Below are 22,988 nucleotides of genomic sequence, written 5' to 3' on the forward strand. Positions count from 1 at the left end.
GTCTTAAGTCATTTCTAATTGGAGGTGTATTAATGGTGCACAAAGAGGAGAGCTGCAAAAGTTTCTTATGTCTGTTTGTGGAAAGGAACACTACACAGATGCTTTTCATGGCACATTTTAATCATATGGATTGACAAAGGGAATCAAATCTGCTTTTTGGCATTGCAAAAATGAACGGGTACTGGTTTCATTAGCCTTAGTGTTTCCCTGCTTCTTTCACCTACTGTGTGTGCCACTTCACTGGCCACGCTGAGCGTGGAAGGGACAGCATGGATTGACCTGGCGCTACTGTGCTTTTTTGTTGTTGTCTTTCCTGTTCTCTAAGCGTCAGACACCGTCTGGACGTCTGGCGAAATGAAACATGAGGTGTGCACTAGGGTTGGTGCGATGTCATTCAAAATTAAGCTGTGATAGAGAATCACCTATAGACTCTGACTTTCACAATTGTTCCCATTTGAAAGCCGCAACTTTAGAACAAACACTTATCAAATAAGCCTATTTGGGAAATACACTTCATAACTTGTCTCAAAGGGATACTTTGGGATTTTGGCAATGCGGCCATTTATCTACTTCCCAAGAGTCCTATGAACTCGTGGATACCATTTTTTTATGTCTCTGTGTCCAGTATGAAGGAAGTAGGAGGTAGTTTTGTGAGCCAATGCTAATTAGCATTATTGCATTGGAAGTCTATGGGTATCTGCTAGCGTGTCGTCTGTATAATGATATTAAAGCCTCGGACCTGGTGCAATTGGATGAATTCGTCTAGAATGACCCTCAATGTTGATATAACCCCATTCTCTTCAAAGATGGCCCCATTCTCTTCAAAGATGAATGAGGGGTCAGAAAGAAAAAAATATATATTAGTAATGGATTTTTGTTCTGCCTATTTATGTTGTTTGTGTGCAAGGCACAAGACCATGGCTCTGATGGCACTTCCAGTCCAGGGCTTGACATTGTCCTACCTAAAAAAGGTTAGATTCTTTACTTGTCTGAAAGCTGAAGTCGCCACCCCAAAAATAATACTTTAACACCATCGCCCAAAATGGTGACAAAAAAATTGTGAAGTACATAGGAGGGATCTGAAAGAATTTTCTGCACTTGCCCATAGACGATGCTATCGTCCCCTAGATTGCCCCCCCCCCCCCTAGAAAAAAAAAAGTCTGCTAGCTCAAACTCGCATATACGGGCGAGGGAGGAGAGGAATCATGACACTATCCAGGTTTTCATCCAACCTTTTTAAGATAGTAAAGTACATGTCGGATTAAAAAAAATGTAATGACAGTTCTGATGGAAACAGAACATTTTTTCGGTAAAATTCCCAAATATTCCTCAAAACAAATACGCTACACACGGTGGGATCTTTTTGTGTCTAAAATGTAATTATGTGAAAAATGTTGGTGGAAATGCTTTCATGCTCAAATATTGATATAATAACCATCATATCGAAGTAAACTTGAAGTCATGCGGCTGCCTTCTGCCTACGAAAAATTATTTTTATTTTGTTCATAATCTCATCATGTAGGCTATACGTGCGCTATAGCCAACAGCATCTCATCACGTAGGCTATATGTGCGCTGTAACCAACAGCATCTCATCACGTAGGCTATATGTGCGCTGTAACCAACCTCATCTCATCACGTAGGCTATACGTGCGCTATAGCCAACATCTCATCACGTAGGCTATACGTGCGCTGTAACCAACAGCATCTCATCACGTAGGCTATATGTGCGCTGTAACCAACAGCATCTCATCACGTAGGCTATACGTGCGCTATAGCCAACAGCATCTTATGTGTCCACAGCAGGCAGAAAGTGTACAATGGAATAATGTGCAGTGGAGCCCAAAGATATTGCTTTTGTTGTGTTGAACTTGACAGTAACACTTGTGAGGGGGATTTATTACATTTTTTACTCAGTGAATGTTATTTTTGCACACATGTAGCCTTGTGCACTTGATCGATGTCTACTTTAGTGGCCACTATAATAGAGCAAATAGAATGCCTGTTTGTTTCATTCTATTTCTACTTAAGATGTTTTTTTCCCAAGTGCAATATTTAGATGTGTGTGGTCACAAGTGTTATATTATAAAGGCTGTCATGGCTAACTGCAATATTAGTGTGTTGTTTTTTATCAAGACTTGAGTGTCATTTAGTAATGTCTAGGCAACGAATAACATTGGATTGCTTTCTTTACATTTTTTAGCTGTGAGTTGGGTTCACATGAACCACTTATTTTACACACAGAGACTGATCATGTAGATCATATTCTTTGTTGTTTAATTTGTTAATCTGCATTTCCCCCTAGCAGGGATTTCTTTTGCATGTTTCAGTGCAAAAAAAAAGTGTCACCTTTTTGGGCCCTCACCAGTTTGCATCCCTGATTTAAATTGAAAGAGTAGTGTAATAGGCCAGTCATCATATCAAATGGAGAGAAAATTGACTTCGGCTATTGGCCCAGATCATTTGAGAGAGAGATCATTTGTCTTCTGCTTTGTGTAAATGTAATATGTTTATTGAAATAAACTATAGGAATATGGGCAATTTACTCAATGTCAACCATGCACTGCCAAATAACTGGAGTAATTCTTTGATATTTATGTGCAATTTTGTAGAATTTTTTTAAATTTTCTAGTTGTCCAGCAATTTATTTATTTTTTACTTGCCCCGGACAAGCCTTAATGTCCTGCAGTCATTACGCGACTTCCTTCAAATGGCACACAGAGACATAAAAATGGTACACATGAGATCATTGGGCTTCATTGCCAAAATCCCGAAGTATTGCTTTTGATAAGCTATTTTAATTAGTAGGTTTTGTATGTTCTTCAACTGCAAGTAGGAGGGATGCATACATTTATTTTGTAATAGACTAAGCTTTGCTCAACTAAGATTTGTTCAAACTACTCGCTAGAAACATCTATCTTGCTATTGTTTGTTCTACCTCTCTCATTATTACCTTAGCCCTATCATGTTTTTAAGTTATTCAGAAACAACCTAAAACTTTCTGAGAGACCGTAGATCTCCGTTGGCTAAAATGATGTGTTTCATGTTTAATCATGAAGTAGCACGGTGGGAGAAACCCAGCATGCATAAAAATTGTCATTCATATCAAATGGACAGAAAATACAAAATGGGGCTTTTATAGAGTGTCAGCTATATGGTGTTTGTTTATATGGACCAGAACATCTGACATTGAGAGAGGAAAAAAACTACATATTTTCTGACTGGACATTTTGCACTGCTTTGGTGATAATCTTAGCTTTGTCTACATTGTTCTCTTGCATTTTGTAAATTGTTTATAACATATTTATTGATATGTTATGCAGGCTGCAAAGGAATAGGCCACTTTGCATGGCCCAGCTGTGAGCTACCAGGTCATATCTCTACTGCGTGGTGCTAGTCAAGTTGAAATAGGTTATAAAGTGCATCGTCTGTCACATCGACGATGGCTGTCAATCATCTTCGATATCTGATACTATCGTAAATATCGCTGAACCCTAGTGTGCGCGCACACACAGACATATCTTACACTCATGGTCAGAATGTACAGCTAACTCCTGGAGCATTCCGTTTAACTCTGTTTATGAGTGGCTCTAAATGTGAATTATTTCTCTGCAGTAGCAAAGCGAAAGGCACATTCAACCTCAAGCCATTGCATTGCCACACAATGGTCGTAAACCTTACATTTAGAAAGCATTGGATCATTGGCAAGTTCTTATTTTACCACACCCTCATATTTTGTAAACATTAGCTTGATGGATGAGAATTGTGGCATTGACAATTTTGGCACTGGCAGGAATGTATTGTTTTGCCATACAATAGACTTTATAGGCTACCTGACGACCCCATCCACAAAGCCTGTGTTTGTACACAGGACTCGCTCTACTCTCTACAAGTTGCAGTTGATCCAAGAATAGATTAGTGGTAGTCATATATGTACCAGAGTAGCATCTCATATCCCTGCTGGCGAAATTGAAAGGCAATCCAGATCTTCCAGAGATTTGCCATTTGTGATCAATTAGAGCCCTGGTTGGCCAGTTGAAATGCGATGCTAAATCCAAACAGGCCAGTTGACATTATGCCACCGGAATTCACCACTGCATTAATGGAGAAGACTGAATGAATGACCCTGGGAGGTTAATCGATTTATGTGCATAGAACTTTTTGGGCTTTATCATTGACACAAAGTGTTTCAGACCCTTTCCGAGTACCCTAGGGTACTTCATTTAGCGTTTGATTACAGCGAGCCGATTGTACTCCGATAAAAGCTGAAGTCAAATCACTCTATGTTTCCTGCTTGTTTGTGTTAGGGTTGGTTAGATGCTAGTATTTTAATTGTGTGTAAAATCAAGACGGCGCAACTCACAGACGTCAACGGATTCTGACGGTTTTCGTGAACTACTCCTATGTTGTTTTCAGGTTTAAAAGTCTACTAATCAGGCTAAAATATGTTCTGAGTGGGAGCGCAACCGTATGAATGTGTACATTGTATTCAGTGTCCGGCAACAGGGATCCATCTTTATTCCTCCTGACCTCTTCACTCCATCAAACCAATAAGGTTTAGTTTTCTCTGAGAAGCAAAGGACCTCTTCAATTGCCCGCAGCGCGTCACATTTCTGGGAGAGAGTGGCAAATGTGACGTTTTTGTGAGTTAGTGGCATGGGAGTCATCAACGATGATGCCTGTTTTTTGGAGAAAGCTGAGGAGTCTGTTTTTTTATAGAGGATTGGTTTACCGCCTAGCGTTTTTTGAGTGAATGACGATTAATACCTGACTGATAGACTCCCAATTACCATTACAAGGAACCGAATTGTTCTGGGAAATCTGAAGGCACATGGTGATCTGATCGGTTTCACTGTTCATGCCGAGGCAACGTTGGTCTTATCAAGCGCCTTGCATAGCAGGGTGTATAACACGCTCAATATGATGTGCTTACTTCATCCCATTGTCAATTGTTTTCTCCTCTATGGTTTCAACCATGTCTGTGCCTGAGAGACTTCCTAATTCAAGACATTACAACGGTCTATACCGTAATACATTTCCAACACTGGTAATACAGCACACATTATACTGATTTGAGTAAGAGGTGACTTGTACAGTTATGTCATTACTTCAGAGGAAATCCCTCTCTTTCTCAGGCAGTATTATTCCATGCCAGTTGTAATTTATTGCATTCCCTTTTTTTTTGTGACCAAATATGATTCATTAAACATTTCATTTAGCTGACAGGTTTGGCTAACCGTTGGCAGGAGTTTTCACTAAAAGATACACTGGAACACACCGTACAGGCTACAATCAACAGCACATTTTGTATTTTTTTAAGTTAGACTTTAATTTTCCCTCAAGTTATGAGTGGTCCAAGGTTGAAAGCCATCCGCAACTTTAGAAGAATTGGGAAAGATGGAGACTGCGCGCATGTGATGGTTGGCCACTGACTGTTTTTGGCAGATCGTCGGCCATGTGTGTCCTCTAAGACCTACCTGTCTTGTTCCAGCAAGAGTCGAGTAGACCAGATTTTCCTTCTCTATCTGGTCCTGCTTCATTCCTCTTAGAACAGAGCCCATTAAATTCACTTCACATCTCAAGCGCCTAATTGCAAATGGCACTTACCCTAACGGCACATTAAGTGCTAAGTAAAGATGCAGTTACGAGAGGTTAGGGTCCCAAATCTACATCCCCTGGTCTCCGCCCGTACACCCCACACTGCTCTTACCTCTATATTCTCACCCCATACTCCTGTAAGGGTTCTAATGTCCCAACCTGAACAGGGAAGGCAGTGGGTTAGGATGGGAGGAAGATTGACCATAATCACCTTGTGTAAATTGTTTAAAGAAACCATCTTGATACAGCTGCCTGGACTTGGGAGAGTTTGTAAAAGGTATTTGAGTCTTGGTTCAAAACGAACATGTGAGGAGGCTCCTCATAGTGAGACGGTTGGGCCCGTGGAAGCCAGGAAAGAGGAGGCTCCTCATAGTGAGACGGTTGGGCCCGTGGAAGCCAGGAAAATGTGATTGGGAAGAAGCCCTGGCAGTTACATGTGAAACACAAGATGGTCAAAGGTAGTGGAGTGGAAGGGTTAGCCAGAATATTCACTTCATTACCCTGGTGGTGTTAGACTTGATGTAATATTCTGCCAAAATCCACTAAGTTGGCATGGGGGCACAGTTTTCTGCAAAAATCCCATCACCTAAATGATGGTGTTCTTTATTATTATTTAATGAAAAACATTATTTTATTAACTTTGACTGTTGGGTGGATGTTAAAATGTTTCAGTGTGCTCGTTCTTTTCGTAAGACTTAAAGGGATCTTGACAAAGTGAACGAGTTAAGAGGCTGGCGTCGCCCCTGCTGTACGTCATAATTGACTTTGCTCCGTCTTCACTTAAGTCAGCAAAGAAATAACAATATATACTTAGCAGAGAATTTTCTTTTCCTCCATTCTGCGCTAGACTCATGCCATTATACTTCAAGCCAAAGATTTCAATCTAGCAAAATGGTTAAGCACAATGTTTTCCCTTTCCCATACACAACCAGATAAAATGCATGAAGACTTTGAGAGGTGTTAGACCTATAAATCACTGCCCCTATTTCACACAGCACACAAGTTCTCCCCTCCAACACCGGTTCAGAGTTTGGTTGTTGCAATTCCTTTTGATGTGCTGTATCTTTGAGCCACCTGTCGCCTGTACAATTCTGTATACTTCTGGCCCCTCTTTGGACACTGTTAACTAACCTCCAGACGAGCTTCAATGCCATATAACTCTCCTTCCGTGGCCTCCAACTGCTATTAAATGCAAGTAAAACTAAATGCATGCTATTCAATCGATCACTGCCCGCACCTGCTCGCCCGTCCAGCATCACTACTCTGGACGGCTCTGACTTAGATTACGTGGACAACTACAAATACCTGGGTGTCTGGTTAGACTGTAAACTCTCCTTCCAGACTCACATTAAGCATCTCCAATCCAAAATTAAATCTAGAATCGGCTTCCTATATCGCAACAAAGCATCCTTCACTCATGCTGCCTAACATACCCTCGTAAAACTGACCATCCTACCAATCCTCGACTTCGGTGATGTCATCTATAAAATAGCTTCCAACACTCTACTCAACAAATTGGATGCAGTCTATTACAGTGCCATCCGTTTTGTCACCAAAGCCCCATACATTACCCACCATTGCAATCTGTACGCTCTTGTTGGTTGGCCCTCGCTTCATACTCGTCGCCAAACCCACTGGCTACAGGTTATCTACAAGTCTCTGCTAGGTAAAGCCCAGCCTTATCTCAGCTCACTGGTCACCATAGCAGCACCCACTCGTAGCACGCGCTCCAGCAGGTATATCTCACTGGTCACCCCCAAAGCCAATTCCTCCTTTGTTCGTCCTTCCTTCCAGTTCTCTGCTGCCAATGACTGGAACAAACTGCAAAAATCTCTGAAGCTGGAGACTCATATCTCCCTCACTAACTTCATGCACCAGCTGTCAGAGCAGCTCACAGATCACTGCACCTTTACATAGCCCATCTGTAAACAGCCCATCTATCTACCTACCTCATCCCCATACTGTATTTATTTATTTATCTAGCTCCTTTGCACTCCAGTATCTCTACTTGCACATTCATCTTCTGCACATCTACCATTCCAGTATTTAATTGCTATATTGTAACTACTTCGCCACCATGGCCTATTTATTGCCTTAACTTACCTCATTTGCACTCACTGTATATAGACTTTTTGTTTTCTTTTGTTCAACTGTATTATTGACTGTATGTTTTGTTTATTCCATGTGTAACTCTGTGTTGTATGTGTCGCACTGGTTTGCTTTATCTTGGCCAGGTCGCAGTTGTAAATGAGAACTTGTTCTCAACTAGCCTACCTGGTTAAATAAAGGTGAAATAAAAATATATTTCTATAATGATAATAAAGCCTTGGACCTGGTGCCAATTGGATTAATTATTATAGAATGACCTGCAATGTCGATAAAACCCCAGTCTCTTCAAAGATGGCTGAGACAGTTCATCATAAAAATAATAATAATGATGATGATTAGTAATGGATTTTTGTTAGGCCTATTTACATTGTTTGCAAGGCTCAAGACCGTTGCTCGGATGTTTGATGTAAATAACAATGAGCGTAACTGTATTACAATGTCTTTCTCTCTCTTTGTGTGTGTACAGGACCCCAGAGCAGTGCCCTAGTGTGGTGTCCCTCCTGTCAGAGAGCTACAACCCCCATGTGCGCTGCGGTGCCGCAATGGCCCTTGGCATCTGCTGTGCTGGGACAGGCAACAAGGTTAGTGCCCCTTCCACCTCGTTACTGTACATCCTTTCCCGACCTCCCTCCCTCCCCTCTCTGTGAACAACCTGTAAATTCTATTGTCCAGTCCAAAATCAGCCCGTAGGCTTAGCTGTAGACACTTCTTAATGCAGCTTCATGAATCTAAAATCATTTAAAGGGTCTATGAAGTATTGCGAAAGCTCCTCCTAGCCTAGCACAGGGCTGTGTTGTATCCCTCACACACACCATGAGTGTAGCAAAATAATGGACACCACCGAATATCTGAGGCTAACCGAGGCTAACTACTAGAAGACTCAACCTCTGCTAGGAACATACGGAGAAGGAACTGCCAGATGTGTCATAATAGCCCGGAAGTAAAGCTGCACTGGGAGCCAAATTTGAAATTGAATACATGGAGTGGTTGGAAAAAATCTAATTAAAACATGATTTAAATGTATTTTCAGAAGGGCTGTGGTCAACGTTTAAACAATACATTAAATATAAACATTACAATGGTAGTGGGGAGCTATTTTATACTTTTTTCACAGATCCATTATTTTCCCATTTGTCTTATAGCAACCCTATATTGTTGGCAGCCCTGGTGTGAAGGGGAGATATGGCAGAGTAGACCGTCATATGACCCTAAATATTTTTGATACTTGGAATTACAATTTAAGAGGACCAGTGCTTTAACAGTGAAAAATAAAACCTTACATCTGTGCTGTTTGGGAGCAGGTTCTGAAGGTTTGCATTAAAAGAGTGTGTAGGCTACTACATATCACTGGTGTAGCCTATAGGCCTGCTATGACATTTTTTTTTACAGCATATAACCTGATTGGATCCCCCTCACCTACTGAACCAACACGTTATACAGTGCAAAGCCCGCCACATGATCTCCAGCCCAGACCACCCACTCCACCACTGCTTTGATCTCCCATCAGGTCAGAGAAATCGGACAATTAAATGGCGCACACTGCACGCTTTTGGAGGAGTTTCATCCTACGGGCAATCATTTATTATGAACAACTCCCCATATGGGCAGGGATGGGAGGAAAGGAAAGGTGTCTTTCCTATTGTTTTGTTTCCTGCTATGTTTTCTATGTGTTTAGGCCTACATGAGAAGTGGGAAGATTTTCCTCTTGTAGGACAAACATGAATCTGAATCGGAATTGTTTTCACTTTTCCATCATATGACAGTCATGATTCTAATGCATTGAAACAGTTGAATTCAATCAATGAATCAAAGGTTAATGCCGGTATTATTTTCTCCTTCATGGCATGAGGAGCGTAAGCTCATAAACTGTAGAGAACTTAAGATTGATTGGCTTCTTTCTCTCATTGATACATTTCACACCTTCACAATCCAGACCCAAACACACATTTGAATGACACACATGAGGACTTGATTAACATAATGTGGGATTTGATGGATAATGGTCTTCTCTATTCGCTACAGAAAATTGTAAAGGAATAACGTTAAAAAGTAATAAACACACAGGTTAAATCTTAATTACAATATTAGTGGGAATATATCCATGATAAAAACTGTAACGCTCAATGAGTGAATGGGTGTGGAGTCAGGCGCAGAGAGCAAAGGATACGGGGAAAAACACGCTTTAATGTCCAACCAAAAAAAGGTACAAATGGTAACACCAAACATAGGCGTTAATAACGCCACTTCAGTACACTCAGGTAAAATAATCCGGACAGCGAAAAACCCCAACGAACACCTCACACAAAACAGAAGACAAGCCCGCAGAAACAGAAGCGGGCTAAACGAACTTAAATAACACCACCCTAACAACCAAACAATGAACAGGTGAAAACAATTAGACAAAACCAAATGAAAAAGGGATTGGTGGCAGCTAGTAGACCGGCGACGACGACCGCCAAGCGCCACCCGAACGGGAAGGGGAGCCACCTTCGGTAATATTCGTGACAAAAACAAGAGAATGGAATATAATTGGATAAATTACAAAAAAGATTAGTTGATGCAGCCACCACTCGCGTGTGGATCGCTAATCGCTAATTTTTTTTGTTTTCCCCAAATGTTTTATCTTGTCTCATCGCTGCTACTCCCTAATGGGTTCGGGATAGGCGAAGGTGGAGTCATGTGTCCTCCGAAACTCTTTAACGCTCTTTAACACCCACCAGCTTAACCCGGAAGCCAGCCGCACCAATGTGTCAGAGGAAACGCTTTTCAAGTGGCTACCGGGGTCAGACGGGGTCAGACTGCAGGCACCCGGCCCGCCACAATGAGTCACTAGAGGGCGATGACCCAATCGGAATTGCCGATTAATTATTTTTGGACACCGATTTGGCCGCTTTAAAAAAAAACACCTTTACACCTTTATTTTACTAGGTAAGTCAGTTAAAAACAAATTCTTATTTTCAATGACGGCCTAGGAATGGTGGGTTCGACAGATTTTTACCTTGTCAATTCGGGCATTCAATCTTGCAACCTTACGGTTAATTAGTCCAACGCTCTAACCAGCTGCCTCTCATTGCACTTCACGAGGAGACTGCCTGTTACGCGAATGCAGTAATAAGCCAAGGTAAGTTGCTAGCTAGCATTAAACTTATCTTACAAAAAACAATCAATCAATCGTAATCACTAGTTAACTACACATGGTTGATGATATTACTAGCTTATCTAGCGTCTCCTGCGTTGCATATAATCGATGCGGTGCGCATTCGCGAAAAAGGACTGTCGTTGCTCCAATGTGTACCTAACCATAAACATCAATGCCTTTCTTAAAATCAATACACAAGTATATATTTTTAAACCTGCATATTTAGTTAATATTGCCTGCTAACATTAATTTATTTTAACTAGGGATATTGTGTCACTTCTCTTGCAACAGAGTCAGGGTATATGCAGCAGTTTGGGCCGCCTGGCTCATTGTGAACTGTGTGAAGACTATTTCTTCCAAACAAAGACAGCCTAACAAAGACAAACTTCGCCAAACGGGGGATGATTTAACAAAAAAACAAAAAAAAATGGTTGCACGACTGTACCTAACCATAAACATCAATGCCTTTCTTAAAATCAATACACAGAAGTATATATTTTTTTACCTGCATATTTAGCTAAAAGAAATCCAGGTTAGCAGGCAATATTAACCAGGTGAAATTGTGTCACTTCTCTTTCATTCATTGCACACAGAGTCCGGGTATATGCAACAGTCTGGGCCGCCTCGTTGCGAACTAATTTGCCAGAATTTTACGTAATTATGACATAACATTGAAGGTTGCGCAATGTAACAGGAATATTTAGACTTATGGATGCCACTCGTTAGATAAAATACCTAACGGTTCCGTATTTCACTGAAAGAATAAACGTTTTGTTTTCGAGATGATAGTTTCCGGATTTGACCATATTAATGACCTAAGGCTCGTATTTCTGTGTGTTATTATGTTATAATTAAGTCTATGATTTGATAGAGCAGTCTGACTGAGCGATGGTGGGCACCAGCAGGCTCGTAAGCATTCATTCAAACAGCACTTTCGTGCGTTTTGCCAGCAGCTCTTCGCAATGCTTCAAGCATTGCACTATTTGACTTCAAGCCTATCAACTCCCGAGATTAGGCTGATGTAACCGATGTGAAATGGCTTGCTATTTAGCGGTGTGCGCGCTAATAGCGTTTCATACATCACTCGCTCTGAGACTTGGAGTAGTTGTTCTCCTTGCTCTGCATGGGTAAAGCTGCTTCGAGGGTGGCTGTTGTCGATGTGTTCCTGGTTCGAGCCCAGGTAGGAGCAAGGAGAGGGACAGAAGCTATACTGTTACACTGGCAATACTAAAGTGCCTATAAGAACATCCAATAGTCAAAGGTATATGAAATACAAATCATATAGAGTGAAATAGTCCTATAAATCCTATACTAACTACAACATAAAACTTCTCACCTCGGAATATTGAAGCCTCATGTTAAAAGGAACCATCAGCTTTCATATGTTCTCATGTTCTGAGCAAGGAACTTAAATGTTAGCTTTCTTACATGGCACATATTGCACTTTTACTTTCTTCTCCAACACTTTGTTTTTGCATTAATTAAACCAAATTGAACATGTTTCATTATTTATTAGAGTATAAATTGATTTTATTCATGTATTATATTAAGTTAAAATAAGTGTTCATTCAGTGTTGTTGTAATTGTCATTATTACAAATAAATTAAAATAATTGTCCGATTTTAATCGGTATCGGCTTTTTTTAGTTCTCCAATAATCGGTATCGACGTTGAAAAATCATAATCGGTCGACCTCTACAATGTAACCTAACATCGCTTGCAAACCTAACTTACGTGAGATTTGTTTCACTATAGAAGCATTGGTCCTCTTTAATTTTCATTCAAGGTTCATATCAAAATATTTCCAGGCATATCGGATGGTCTCCTCTCCTATAACAGTCACGCCAAGCATAGGGTTGCTGTAAGACTGAGATGGGAAAATAATATATCTGTGAAGAAACTATGAAATAATTCCCCAATAACTTCTGATATATATATTTGCATACGTTTGATGTATATATCTATTACATGAATAGTGACCACATCCCTTCCCCGAAAATACATTTAAATGTTGTTTTAATGTGATGTTAATTTCTTCTCCACCCTGCTCCATGTGTTCCATTTCAAATTTGGCTCCCGGTGGGACTTTACTTCCGGACTATTATGACACATCTGGCAGTTCATTCTCTGTATGTTCCTATACCCTCTGTAGCCTCTGTCCGAGTTTTCAGTGCCAAAAATATCATGAATGAATGACACTGAAGTAAGCAAATGTGTGATTACTTTTTGAAAAGAGTAATACAGGGCATTCGGAAAGAATTCAGACCCCTTGACTTTTTCCACATTTTGTTACGTTACAGCCTTATTCTAAAATGGATTAAATTATTTTTTCCCCCTCATCGATCTACACACAATACCCCATAATGACAAAGCAAAAACGGTTTTTTATAAATGTTTGCAAAATAAAGAAATACCATATTTACATATGTATTTACATTCCTTTTGCTATGAGACTCGAAATTGAGCTCTGGTGCATCCTGTTTCCATTCCATCCAAAAAACCAAGCTATGATGTCAAAGGAATTGTCCATAGAGCTCCGACACAGGATTGTGTCGAGGCACAGATCTGGGGAAGGGTACCAAAAAATGTCTGCAGCATTGAAGGTCCCCAAGAACACAGTGTCCTCCATCATTCTTAAATGGAAGAAGTTTGGAACCACCAAGACTTTTCCTAGAGCTTGCCGCCTAGCCAAACTGAGCAATCGGGGGAGAAGGGCCTTGGTCAGGGAGGTGACCAAAACACTGATGGTCACTCTGACAGAACTCCAGAGTTCCTCTGTGGAGATGGGAGAACCTTTCAGAAGGACAACCATCTCTGCGACAATCCACCAATCAGGCCTTTATGGTAGAGTGGCCACAGGGAAGCCACTCCTCAGTTAAAGAAAGGCACATGACAGCCCGCTTGGAGTTTGCCAAAAGGCACCTAAATACTGTCAGACCATGAGTAACAAGATTCTCTAGTCTGATGAAGCCTAGATTGAACTATTTGGCCTGAATGCCAAGCAGCACGTCCGGAGGAAACCAGGCACCATCCCTTCACTGCAAAAGGTGCTTCAACAAAGTACTGACATAGTACTGAGTTATGTAAATGGCATATTTCAATTTTTGCAAACATTTCTAAACCTGTTTTTGCTTTCTTATTGATGTATTGTGTATAGCTTGATGAAGGGAAAAAACGATTTAATCAATTTTAGAATAAGGCTGTAAAGTAACAAAATGTGGAACAAGTCAAGGGGTCTGAATACTTTCTGAATAAACTGTATGTTCAAGTCTAATAAATGATATAGAAAGGGAATGAATGAGAAATTATACATTTTGCGCAACTCAGGAGGAGTTTGGTTTAATGTTTGGTTGGCATATCGTCACTGGTGGTCAGGGATCTAGGGGAGGGAGAAGAGGCCATCCTCTTCACCCTCGTCTTACCAAAGTAGCAAGGACCCTTCAGCACACAAAAAAGGGAATCATGAATGGAAGGGAATTAAAGTTGAAGTTCTCAATCAGCTTGCAGGTGACAAAAATAGATTTCATTATTGAAAGGTTTTTACTCTAACATTTGAACATGTAATGTAATTTCATATCTGATAGTCCATATATGAAATAATATGTTAATGTGTGACTAAGTAGCAAAGTTACGAACCAGCTGACCTTAGACCAGAGGGGTATCCTACAAGCTAGATCTACTCAGGGTTTTCGTCATGTGAAGCTTCAGTTAGTTTCACATGAAGCTCCGGCTTCATCCGTACTATGGCGGTTGATATTGCTCGTCCGCCTGCTGCTAACTCTAGCAGGCTTGTAACGGCGTGTGCATTTAACACAAGGCTAATCAAACTCCGAACTCTTCATTGAGACAATGCTGAAACATCAATCCATGAATCCATGGGTGAGTCAGTACCACATTTTCATTTGTGCCGAGATCAAAATGAAAGACAAGTAATCTTGCAAATTCTGCAGGCTGTGGTGTGAATTAGGCTTTTAGAAGTGCCATCTTTATTATTTATCGTTAATGCCGTGTTTTGTGTGCTTATCAATGCACAAGCACCTTTTTTCCCACTCTTATCAATATTTATTTATTTATTAAGTCATACAAAAGTTGCATTGAGTGAAGTTTAAAATACATTCTGTCATTACAAAATATGTAATGGGAAATATCTTAACATTACTAATTTCTATCACAAAAAAACATTTGATTAATAAAATATTAAATCAGTCATCTTCAAATGATGGTGACAGTGGCGACCCGTCATTCAGGGCAGGTGGGGCAGAGCCCTACCTGTTTAGCAAAAAAAAAAATATACAGTACTTGTGAAAATTTGGACACACCTACTCAAGTTTTTAAAAACAATTTTCTACATTGAAGACATCAAAACTATGAATTAACACATTTGGAATCATGTAGTAACCAAAAACGTGTTAAACAAATCAAAATATAAAAAATGCCTTGAGGACAGCTTTGCACACTCTTGGCATTCTCTCAACCAGCTCCACCTGGAATGATTTCTTGAAGGAGTTCTCACATGTGCTGAGCACTTGTTGGCTGCTTTTCCTTCATTTTGGGGTCCAACTCATCCCAAACCATCTCAATTGGGTTGAGGTCGTGTGATTGTGGAGGCCAGGTCATCTGATGCAGCACTCCATCACTCTCCTTCTTGGTCAATTAGCCCTTACACAGCCTGGACATGTTGGATCATTGTCCTGTTGAAAAAAAATGATAGTCCCTCTAAGCGCAAACCAGATGAATGTCGTATCGCTGCAGAATCGCTGTGGATTTGGTGGTGCGCATGTAGCCTAAAGCCTGTTTTAGAGAGCTGTAATCATCAAATATTGTAAGTGCTTTCATTGTCTGCTTATAAACCCCCTTTATTTATCCTACAGTTCTGACTTGGTCAATACTGTAAGAACGGTCCATGTTCTGAATTCTGTCGCTGTACATTTCAAAAGTGCTGAACAAATAGTTATATTGACCACGTCCATCTTAGCTCGCTCATTAATGTCTTAATCGATATTAATGATTGCCTCTTATCAGCTCATCGTTCCCATGACAAAGTTTGTATATCTCATATGTCAGTAAAAACCACATTTGTTTAAGCAAGTCAGCTATGTTTTTTTTTTTTAAAGATAGTAAATGAGGCTGAATTAACTGTTTCGCTGACCGACAAGGCTCCGCTGATAGCAAGGTGTAGCGGTGGTGCGTATTCACTCCATGGTGCTGAAAAGAAAGCTTTGCTGTTGGGACAGCTTTATATTATATACCACCCTGCATACCACTACTGGCTTGCTTCTGAAGTTAAGCAGGGTTGGTCCTGGTCAGTCCCTGGATGGGAGACCAGATGCTGCTGGAAGTGGTGTTGGAGGGCCAGTAGGAGGCACTCTTTCCTCTGGTCTAAAAGTATCCCAGTCCCCCAGGGCAGTGATTGCGGACACTGCCCTGTGTAGGGTGCCGTCTTTCGGATGGGACGTTAAAACGGGTGTCCTGACTCTCTGAGGTCATTAAAGATCCCATGGCACTTATCGTAAGAGTAGGGGTGTTAACCCCGGTGTCCTGGCTAAATTCCCAATCTGGCCCTCAAACCATCAAGGTCACCGAATAATCCCCAGTTTACAATTGGCTCTTTCATCCCCCTCCTCTCCCATGTAACTATTCCCCAGGTCGTTGCTGTAAATGAGAACATGTTCTCAGTCAACTTACGTAAAATAACAGATAAATAAAATAAATTATTGGCCCTAACAGTTTGTGGGCACCGTTTGTCACCGTTATAGTGCAATTAATGTGCTGTGTAGTAGCTTTGCTGGCATGCTTCTAAGAAGAAACTGAGTTTTTAGGAATCATATCACAGATAAACCGACACATGAGATGAGATATTAGCTAGCTATATAGTTAGCTAGCTAGTTGTTATAAATGACTGTATATGGGATCATAACGTTACATTTTACTGGTAATATAGCAGTCCTGCAGATGTTCTCTCTTCCTGGCTTGCTAGCTACAGCAGCTTCATATCTAATCACTAGCCAGTTCGTTTAAGCTAGCTCTAGCTCAGGCCTGGGCAATTATTTTCCATGGAGGGCCACATTAGAATATATTTTTGCCATCGTGGGCCAGAATCCTATTACAGGATTATACATCATGTGTATGACTGTGTTGACAGATATATCTACTGTAAATCACGTCCAGATATGCTACTTTTTAACATGCACAGAAATAAACCACATCCATGTTCTCCTTTTTGGTAGGTATTTTCATTATTAAACATGCAATGAACTACACGAAGGGAAAAGTACACTGTGCATTCAGCACCACGGACAGAACTCTTGTTAACGGGTCTGCACAAAAACACAAGAAAGAGAGAGCTCAATATTACATTGCACCTACTCAATCAGTGTGAGGAGTGAAGTCTCTGATGGGCATTGACTAGAGCAGTGAAGTCCGGTATAGTTTCTGATGTCGCTATGTGCAGGATTGGTGAGAGTCCATAAGAGATGATCTGTGCCTTGACTTGTTTTATTTCATCACTGAAAATGTCTGTTCACATACATAGGTTGACCCAAACAGTACAAAAATCTTCTGAGCATTACTCCTAATCTTTGGAAAGTTTTGTTCATCGAGAAATGCATAGAACCTCGTCAGTGACATTGTTTTTAAATAGTTCTCCAATCACTGCATCAGACTGAAGATTGATAAGCTCATGTTGGGAGTGTTATCCACATTGAAGGTGAAAGGAGAGGAAACCAACAAACTCACCGTTCAAAGCACGCAGCGGAGACGTATACTTCTCCCGCTGGTCATCTGATAGGGAACAGACTAGTAGTGTCGGAAGGTGGGTGAGATTGTTGGCTTGTACTTGGCGGGTCAGGAGGAGTAATTTTCCCTTGAAGGCTTTGACAGGGTTGTACATCTGATGTGCAAAAAGGCCCTTTTAGTTTGGAATTCAGTTCATTCATGAGGGCCATAATGTCCAACTGTGATGGCAAAATCAGCCAACCATTATGTATCTTGCAGTTGAGGGAAATCCACATATTTTCCTTTCATTTGCAAGAACTCGGCAATCTCCGACTTCAAGCACCACACCCTTTCTAAGCACCTTTCCCAAAGTCAGCCATCTCACGTTTGTGTGGTAGGGGAGATCTGCATGACCCGACTGTCTCTTCCAACAGTGAGACAAACTGCCTGTGGTTTAAAGATTTTGCTCTTATGAAGTTTACCACTTTAGTGACTATGTAAAACATGGTTCATTTTCAGAACACATTTACAGAGCACCTCCAGATGAATAATGCAATGCAGGAAAATAATTTTCTGATCTGGGTTCAGCTCTGCTACTTGCACTTGTATCCTTTTGAAAAGGCCAATGTTTTTTCCTGTCAAGTTTGGGCTGGATAACCTTTCAAAACTCAGTCCCAGCTTTGCCGCACACTCTTCCAATAAATCTTTCCCTGTGGTTGTGCTCTTCATTGACTGCACTGAAGCAAGCTCCTCTGTAATTTCAAAGTCTGGGGTTATGCCTCTTAACCTCTCTAGGGTGTGTGGGACGGTAGCGTCTCACCTCGTCAACAGCCAGTGAAACTGCATCGCGCCAAATTCAAAACAACAGAAACCCCATCATTAAAATTCCTCAAACATACATGTATTTTACACCATTTTAAAGATACACTTGTTGTAAATCCAGCCACAGTGTCCGATTTCAAAAAGGCTTTACGTCGAAAGCAAACTAAACGATTATGGTAGGTCAGAGCCAAGTCACAGAAAAACACAGCCATTTTTCCAGCCAAAGAGAAGTCATAAAAATCAGAAATAGAGAAAATGAATCACTAACCTTTGATCTTCATCAGATGACACTCATAGGACTTCATGTTACACAATACATGTATGTTTTGTTCGGTAAAGTTCATATTTATATCCAAAAATCTGAGTTTACATTGGCGCGTTATGTTCAGTAGTTCCAAAACATCCGGTGATTTTGCAGAGAGCCACATCAATTTACAGAAATAGTCATCATAAATGTTGATGAAAATACAAGTGTTATACATGGAATCCACTTCTCCTTAATGCAACCGCTGTGTCAGATAACAAAAAAACTTTACGGAAAAAGCAAACCATGCAATAACCTGAGTACGGCGCTCAGACGACAAATCAACCCAAAGACATATCTGCCATGTTGGAGTCAACAGAAGTCAGAAATAGCATTATAAATATTCACTTACCTTTGATCTTCATCAGAATGCACTCCCAGGAATCCCAGTTCCACAATAAATGTTTGTTTTGTTCGATAATGTCCATCAATTTTGTCCAAATTCCTCCTTGTTGTTCGCGTGTTCAGTACACAATATAATATAAACAATATAAACTCACGACGCGTGGGCAGGTCTAGGCAAATTACAACTAATATTACAGCCCGTAGAAACATGTCAAACTATGTATAGAATCAATATTTAGGATGTTTTTAACATAAATCTTCAATAATATTACAACCGGAGAATTCCTTTGTCTTCAGAAATGCGATGGAACAGTGCTCTCTCTCGCATGGTCAGCGCATGTTCAGCTCATCGCAGACGTTACTCAATCCCCTCTCATTCGGCCCCACTTCACAGAAGAAGCATCAAACAAGGTTCTAAAGACTGTTGACATCTAGTGGAAACCTTGGGAAGTGCAACATGACCCAATTTCCACTGTATCTAGGATAAGCAAACAGTTGAAAAACTAAAAACCTCAGATTTCCCACTTCCTGGTTGGATTTTTTTCTCAGGTTTTTGCCTGCCATATGCGTTCTGTTATACTCACAGACATCATTCAAACAGTTTTAGAAACTTCCGAGTGTTTTCGATCCAAATCTACTAATAATATGCATATCCTAGCATCTGGGCCTGAGTAGCAGGCAGTTTACTCTGGGCACGCTTTTCATCCGGACGTGAAAATACTGCCCCCTACCCCAAAGAAGTTAAGAATATCAACAACTGCGTCTTGTCACGTGCATCACTGCTCTCATCCAGGGCTAAGGAGAAATGGGTGAACTCCTTTACCTTTCAACTGTTGTTCTCTGCGATGTCCTCAACACATTTTCAAACAGCTCTTTCTTGTTGTGGCAAAGTATTGCTGCAGAGTCAATTAAACATTATTTAATGATTTCGCCCTCAGCGAATGGCTTGCCATGTTTTTAGCAATTTTGTGGAACAGTACATAGCTAGCTCTCGCAATTCTCTTTGCTGAATGCAGTTTTGTGAAAAGTCCTTGCTTCTTTTCCAACTGAGAAACCTCTCTGCTCAGAAGACATATTCCTATATTTTTCTGCATGCTTCATCTGGAGGTGTTGCTCTCTTTGCACACTAAGCACACAGCTTTCTCTGATACCTCAAAGAAATATTTCGATGTCCACTCTTGCTGGAACAGCCTACATTCATTGTCTACCCACCTTACAAAAAATTTTTTTTATCCTGTCCCACAGGCGGTGGGAGTTAAATCGTTACACAAAGGCGAGTATTGGGCTTTTAAAATGAATAACAAATAAGTATTTCGAAACTTTACTATTGGAAATTCTTTGATCTGAGCATGATTCCGTGGCCCGTATTGAATCTTGTCCTGTACCGCATGTGTCCCCCGGGCCTGCCTTTGCCCAGGCATGCTCTAGAGCATACCTAATGACAAATGCTTTTTAAATTGTCAATATGAGCATTTGACTTTGTGCCGTTGTCAATGAAACAATTACATCAAAAAGACAAGAGAAGACCTAAATCAGGTAGTCTAGCTAGCTACCTTGTCTCGTTTAGGCTGATTCAGTAATTGTCTAACGTTACTCGGCTTGTTATCAAAAAAAATGTATCACAGACTCATCGGAAAAGTGTTCAAATAATTAACATAAAAACAGATTGTATACTGTTTCTTACCTTAATATTGTTGTTCGGATCTCCATTGCAGAGCTGTAAAAGATGTGAGAAACATTTCTGGTCTAGTAGAGGTTTGTCAGCATTCACTTTCAGTCTCCGTGCAAAAATTCACAATTTGCTCAGTCCTACCAATGACTCATTGGCATCAGTTGTTACTGTGACAATTCAAAATGGCGCTACCCATACCTCTAATAGTAAATGCTCACAATCAAAATACAAAAAATGCAGATGTTTCGTATTAGTGGATTGAATACATCTCTTTGCTTAGCTTTACTTTCTAAAGTGTTTTCAATCTTTGAATCTGATAGAGATCTCAAGTGTAGGCCTCATCTTGGGTCCTCACTGCTGAGTGCTGAAGTTTGCCCTGGCACAGCTGAGCCCGCCCTTGCTCAGAAGCCCCTGGTATCTTGTGCCAAGCGGCTGAGCTGGCACCCTCTGCCAGGCTTACTTCTTAATACCCAGGAGAGCGCTGGTCCAAACACTGGCCTAGAAGTTCCTAACTGGACTGAGAGAGCTCACTGTTTACCCACCTGAGTCTCTTCTCCGTTAAGGAGCTGGGGCTTATCCTCCTGTAGAACAGCAAAGTACTGTGCTCGTACTTAGCGAGTAGCACCCAACTTTATCTATGTATTTATTTGGAGTCTAAACAACACAATAACCTCGTCTTGAGGATTTACCTGTTTTCTGTTGAAGTTGTCATCTAGCTATTTGTTTAGTTTGTGTATTGTATTATCATTGAAAAGTTATTTTGTTCTTTCTCTCTTCTCAGGAGGCCATCAACCTGCTGGAGCCCATGACTAATGACCCGGTGAACTATGTGAGACAGGGCGCCCTCATCTCATCAGCCCTCATCATGATCCAGCAGACCGAGGTCACTTGTCCCAAGGTGAGTGGAAGTGAAACAGTCCATCCCATTCACAGCCCGCATTTAGGAGAGAAATTGTCGACCAGTAACTTTGTTATTCACTGACTTTAATATATCTTCATTGTATGGCTGATGGTGGAATTATCTGTTTGCATGGTATGCTACTGTAGCCTATTGAAATGTTCTCAACATTGTCTAGAATGTTACTTTTCGTTGCCTGGCTTTGACATATCTTAAATACATTTTTTAACCGTTTGGGTTTTTTTGTTGGTGGGGTGGGCGTGCAAAAAATTATGCGGGTTATGTTGCTATTTGGACCAGCATGCGCTGTCATGCAGACTGCTGTTTTTGTGATATACTTTTTCATAATGACAAAGACAAGTTTTATGTCGGACAACAAAAATAGAATGTTCATGATTTAATCCATGCCTAAGACGGTAAGATGAAAGGCGATGTTGATACTGAGGGGTTGGCGAGACTTTGAAATACCTTACCGCAATCATGACTATGCTGGTTGGCGGAAATAAGAGTACAGGCTTTGACGCCAGTAATACCTTTCAGATATAAAGAAAAGGTGGCAGGTTTTCGGTTCTGTTTGAAAGGGATATCAGTCAGCAGAGGGTAGGAAAGAAGGGTGGGGAGGCTAGCTAAAAGGAGCTGCTCTCTCTCCCCGTTTTTGCACAACAAGCTCTGTCACAGCCGTTTAAGAAATGCCAGACTCATTTTCAAAGCGTCCTCTGGTCTCGGCCTGTACATCAACAGCCTTTGAGCTCGGGGCGGTGTGAAAGATTGTGCAAGAGACTCTCATTTTAAATTGGAAACGGCAGGAGGCACAACACGTGTGCCTGTGTAATTTTCAGCGTCTTTCCAGATTTTGTTTGGTGTGCTCTGTCACTGGAGATGGTGGCATGGCAGCTAGCGTGACAGTGCGGCGGGTGTGTCAGTACACCTTGGGCATGCAGGTTGTTTATGTAGGCCTACACTGCCATACTGTTATGGACTGCCCGCCTGCTGTTTTTTTTTTCTCTGCACACTTTTATTTTGTGCCCCACACACGGTACATATGTGCCAATAACGTAAACGCACATGCTCACCTAAACTTTTCTTTCATACACACACCCTCTCTGGGTTATTTTGTTGCATGACATTTTTTATGATTGAAGCCCACGCTGTCATTAATTGCGGTGGGCCTGTTTTAAATGTGAAGCCACACTGATATTTTCGAGTGTTCTCGAGACAGGAAGGCGATTCGGTGCAGTTGTGTTAAATCGTGTTCGTCGAGTGTGTGCTTCGGTGCCTCACACTCCCAGGTGGGCCACTTACTTTACAAAACTCATTTTTTAAATATCTTACATGGAATTAGTAATGGTAATGTTTTAACCATATAACCCGTCTTATATATTTATTATC

The 22,988-nt window shown here is 40.9% G+C and overlaps 1 protein-coding gene across 1 annotated transcript in view; it reads left to right on the forward strand.

Annotated features, from left to right (window-relative positions):
* LOC129811081 (26S proteasome non-ATPase regulatory subunit 1-like) overlaps positions 1-22,988 on the forward strand; it is a 106,026-nt gene that overhangs the window by 51,106 nt on the left and 31,932 nt on the right. Inside the window, exons 17-18 of the mRNA XM_055862234.1 lie at positions 8,173-8,287; positions 21,483-21,599. Coding sequence (XP_055718209.1) covers positions 8,173-8,287; positions 21,483-21,599 — 232 coding nt within the window. The remainder of the gene's footprint in view (positions 1-8,172; positions 8,288-21,482; positions 21,600-22,988) is intronic.

This window comes from Salvelinus fontinalis, chromosome 14 (assembly GCF_029448725.1).
Source record: "Salvelinus fontinalis isolate EN_2023a chromosome 14, ASM2944872v1, whole genome shotgun sequence".
NCBI lineage: Eukaryota > Metazoa > Chordata > Actinopteri > Salmoniformes > Salmonidae > Salvelinus > Salvelinus fontinalis.